Below are 4,402 nucleotides of genomic sequence, written 5' to 3' on the forward strand. Positions count from 1 at the left end.
TTTTTTTTTTTTTTTTAACATCTTGCTTTTTTTTTAACCCTCGACTGATGACCGAGTCAGCCTGTGCACCTTCCTTCCCTCCCTTTCCTGTAGCCAGGAGGAGTCCACGCTGCCCTGGAGAGCCAGCCTTCTGAGGGACAGCCATCCCGCAAGGAGCCCAGGGCCCGAACCCTCCTCCCCGCTCACTCGAAATCGATCCTCCCAGGAGGTCTGCAACAGCTGGATCATCTCCACAGGGGCACCCAGCTCTGTGATGGTGGTCAGTGTGTCTGGGATGTCCTCGCTGTCCTGGTAGCAGTAGCCATAGAGCTGGGGGAAGCCGAGGGCAGGTCATTAGGTCACAGGGTGGGGGTGGGGAGAGAAGAGCTGGACTGTCAGATGCTCCCTCCCTCTGCTCCCCCACCCACCATCCCCAGGCCTTTGCTTCAGCTCAGACCAGAAGAGAATTGCCACGTTGCCTGGGAAGCCTGCCCTCCTCTTCCGTGCGGCCAGAGTTCTCACTGGCCATGTCTGCCCCTCACTTCTTGCCACTGAGGTAAATGGGCAGGTCTGGCCATCATGAATTAACCACATGCCAGGTGCCATGCTAAATGCTCTACGTGCATAACTTATTTCTTATGGTGACCCCAGTGGGCACAAAGGGTGCTATCATTATCTCCAATTTCAGGCGAGGAAACCAACTCAGAGAATTTGCTTGCATGAAGTCGCATAGCTAATAAACACAGGAACTAAGATGTGTGCTTATGCCATCGACGCCACAACCTGGCTTTTCCCCCCAAGAACACTGCTTCTCATACGCAAGCCAGCAAGTGATTCCTGCACCTCCTCCCCAACTCCATGCCCGTCTATTCCTTCTCATTTCCACCTCTGGCAGCTTCACTTTTTCTCTGTTCGTGGCTTGTGGCAGGAAAAGCAAGTTCCCTCAGGATTGGTGACGAGCATTGACAAAGTACCTACGGGGCACATTACTGGTATTCTTTGCATATGTGGGTGGGTGATTGTCAATGAGGTTGGGAGTGAGTGAAGGTCCTTAGGAAGACAGTTATTCTGGGGCACAGTCACAATGAACTGCCCACTCTGCGTCATCTGGGGAGGGAGTCGGTACCACCAGTTGGTCAGGGGCTTCTGGGCATCACAGCTTGCCTCGGTCACTACCACCTACACCAGCACCCACAGGCTTCTCCTGGACTCTCCCAACACACACAGCAGCAGCCAGGGGGCTCCGACGGTGCTCAAAACAGCAGCACGCCGTGGGTAGAAACATAAGCACAAGTTGTCCAGGACAGACAAGGGAGGGAGGAGAGCTACTCAGTGGAGGGTGGAGGGTGGGGGTGGGGGATGCCAAGCCCTGGGTTGGAGGTCCCTGCACACTGTCACCCTCGTGCCATCATTCACATCCTTCCCTGTGCCACTCCAGGCCCTCACTTGCTCCCTGCCCTCCCCAGGAGTCCCCCGTTTGCTCCCCATCCCTGGAGCCGGCCACCCCAGTCCTGCTGGCACCGCAGAGGGCATCACGCTTGGGTTGCAACTTAGGGGACCAGGGGTAGCCCGCTCCTTCACTCTTTCTCCACACCCATTCTCATCCGTCCAGGGAGAGGCCCCAGGCCCCGTGGGGTGGGGGGAAGGTAAGGGGAGCAGCCCTGGGGCCTGGTTCTCATTTTCTTGCCCAGAGTCTGAGCCTTTGTGGGAAACTTCTGAAGGTTATTAAACACCCGGAGGTCGTTAAATGCGCTGTTAACGAGGTATTAATCAACACCCCTCAGGAAAAAAATAAAAAGACACCATTACCCCCCCCAGGAAGCGTGAGGCTGAGCATTTCAGTCACATCTTTTGTTCGTTTGGGAGAAGAAATATACTCTAGCAGGGCTAGAATCTGGGCCCAAGCAGGCCTAGGGGCCCATCTGAGGTCTGAGGCCCCCAGGATGACAGAGAGGGGGGTGGGGGATGGAAGACCCTTGTGCCCTTTGACCCTGGGTTACAGAGACGTCACGTGAAGGAGTGTGTCAGGGGTGGGATGGGGAGGGGTCACAGATGATGGATAGAAAGATCTTGCCCAGGCAGTCCCTGATAACTAGAGCAAGTGCTGGGAGAGGCAGAGCAGGACCTGCCATGCTGGACATTTTCCATCGGGACCCGCAGCACCAAGTTTGGGCTGCTTCAGTGGGAAGGAGGGGCCTTGGGCGGCCTGTACAACGAAGAACTCTAGAAATGTTCTCTGGTTCCTCCCCAGTTCAGCCAACAGTCAAACGGTTTTGAAATTTCAAATGATTAAGAGGCATTAAAACAACATTATTTCTCGTTCCCTGCACACCTGCACTGAAGCCTCCTGAGCAGGAAGACCCCTTGGCGTAGCCTTCCCTGTCAGCAAGATGGCAGTGAAGACACCTGAGGGACACTTGCCTGGAGATCTGGGGATGAGGGAGGGGGACCCACCCCCACAGCAGTCCCTAAACTCACACTAAGGGACCCCCCCACTTTTCACTCTTCCTGGACATGAAGGACTTGGGACCCTCTCTACCTTAGCAACCCTTGTGCCCTGGGGCCACTCTCTCTAGTCTCTGCCCCTACAAGAGTCACACAGCCAACTCTGTTCAGATCCAGTTTTGGTTGGGTGAGGGAATGGGTGAAAACTGTTCCGTTGTAATTTTTTTCTTTGGCCCCTTCGGAATTGGGCTGGGGGCTGACCTTACAGAGAAGACCTTTCTGTGATCTGTGTGTGGTGGGGAGAGGAGCAGTTAGCTGGATACTTGTCAGAAGTTTGAATGGGGTGAGGAAGGGAGAAGGTCCTTAAGAGATAGGAAAGCACATCAAATATCAAACCTGTCCTAAGGGAGGGGGTCTTGAGTCCATTAACTAACACTTGATGTCCTGCCAAGTCACTCAAGAACTCTCCATGCCTTTGGAATCTGGCTGGTACCCCAGGGTTTCCCAAAAGAGTCCCTGGGAAGCAAAGAAGATCCTCACAGTCAGAATGGCCACATAACCAGCCACTCACTCCCGAAGCTCAGGACAGTGTTAGCCAATGCAGCCAGTAGAACCACACACAAGTGTTGGTTCTGCCACACCTTCTGAGACCAGCCCAGGGCCCAGGACCCTGTCACACGCGTCTGACCAGGACGGGGGTGTCCTGGGGGAGTCTGGGAGCCAGCAGGCACATAAACGCTCGGTCTCTCCTATTCTGCAATGCCCACCCATCCCTCTGGGCCTGGGGTCCCATCTCACTCCCAAGGAAAGGAGGGAGGGACTCCTCGGTTTCCAGTCAGATCTGCTGGCTGCAGAAGGGCAGGTTGAGTGGGCTGGGAGGTGGAAGGTGTGGGCAGGATTCCTGCACTGGGGAGTCTGCACACACCCTGTGTTCACCAGTCCAAGAGCAGTCAGGGATTCCCCTCTCAGTCTGCTCAGACATGTGCCAAGAAAACGGTCTGTCTAATCCTGGGATGGGGACTCGGGGGGAGAGGAAGTGGGGTATGGGGGGGGCGTGCTGGGATTGGGAGAGGCCCACTCTAAGTCTAGCTTGGGCTCATCTCTCCAGTCTGTCCTCCAGTGCACAGGGGAGGTGGTATCCACTGAGCAAGGACTCCAGGCACTGGCCTCTCAGCCTTCCAGGCTCCTGGCTACAAACGCTCAGATGGTGTGACACTTAGGCCCTCCCTCCGTCTGTCCACTGAGCGAAGACCCCGAGACTCCCCAGGGGCTCAAGGACCCGCTTTAAGGCCCAGGGAACCCCAGGTTCACTCCTGGGAAAGGCTGTGAATTTTCTGGCCTACTACCCACCCCCTTTCAGTGTCTTCTGGGTTGGGGAGTGGAGGACTCTCTGGGAGTCCAGCCTGACACACGGTCTCTTTCCAGTCTCTCCAACCCGACTGCAGTCCCACCCCAGCTTCAAAGCCAGACAAGCCCCTGGAAGTTGAGAGAAGTGGGGTCCAGATTCCAACAAGAAGCGAGACCCTATTGCGCAGCTGGGATTCTGACTCAGGTGTCTTGGCTTGGGGTCATTTTGGCTTGGGGTAGTATGTACAACCTAGTTCCAGCCACGAGCAGGGTCCCGAGTCCTAACGGACTGCCCCAGCCCTTGAGTTTTGGGAATCCCTGTCCTGGTCTGTTTTTAAGGGCTGCGTGGAAGCCGAGAAACCCAGGAGTCCCTCGGTAGAGGGACGCCCACCCGGGAGTGAGAGGCCGGGTGGTGCGGTGGGCAGCGCCAGGGGCCGGGCTCTGCGCCTAGCTCGGGGCACAGCCCCTGGCGCTCCGCCTCGCTCGCCAGAGACCCAGGGATTCTCTTCCGGCCCCAGTGACCCGGCGTGGGCGCTCCGGCCGCCACCCGCACGCCCGCACCCCGCCCTCGTACCTGCAGCACGTTGGGGTGCCGCAGCCGCTCCAGCAGCACCATCTCCTTGAGCAGCTT

General features: G+C 56.8%; 1 protein-coding gene across 1 annotated transcript in view; it reads right to left on the reverse strand.

Moving 5' to 3' along the window:
• The window catches only part of PKDCC (protein kinase domain containing, cytoplasmic), a 9,567-nt gene extending 5,171 nt beyond the window's left edge, over nt 1-4,396 (reverse strand). The window contains exons 1-2 of the mRNA XM_008052086.1: nt 4,346-4,396; nt 187-309 (exon numbers count right to left, since the gene is read on the reverse strand). Of these exons, the coding sequence (XP_008050277.1) occupies nt 187-309; nt 4,346-4,387 (165 nt within the window). The 5' untranslated portion in view covers nt 4,388-4,396. The remainder of the gene's footprint in view (nt 1-186; nt 310-4,345) is intronic.
• Nucleotides 4,397-4,402: the final 6 nt, after the last annotated feature.

The sequence above is a fragment of the Carlito syrichta genome, unplaced genomic scaffold (genome assembly GCF_000164805.1).
Source record: "Carlito syrichta isolate Samal-C Ts95f unplaced genomic scaffold, Tarsius_syrichta-2.0.1 Scaffold68360, whole genome shotgun sequence".
Lineage (NCBI taxonomy): Eukaryota > Metazoa > Chordata > Mammalia > Primates > Tarsiidae > Carlito > Carlito syrichta.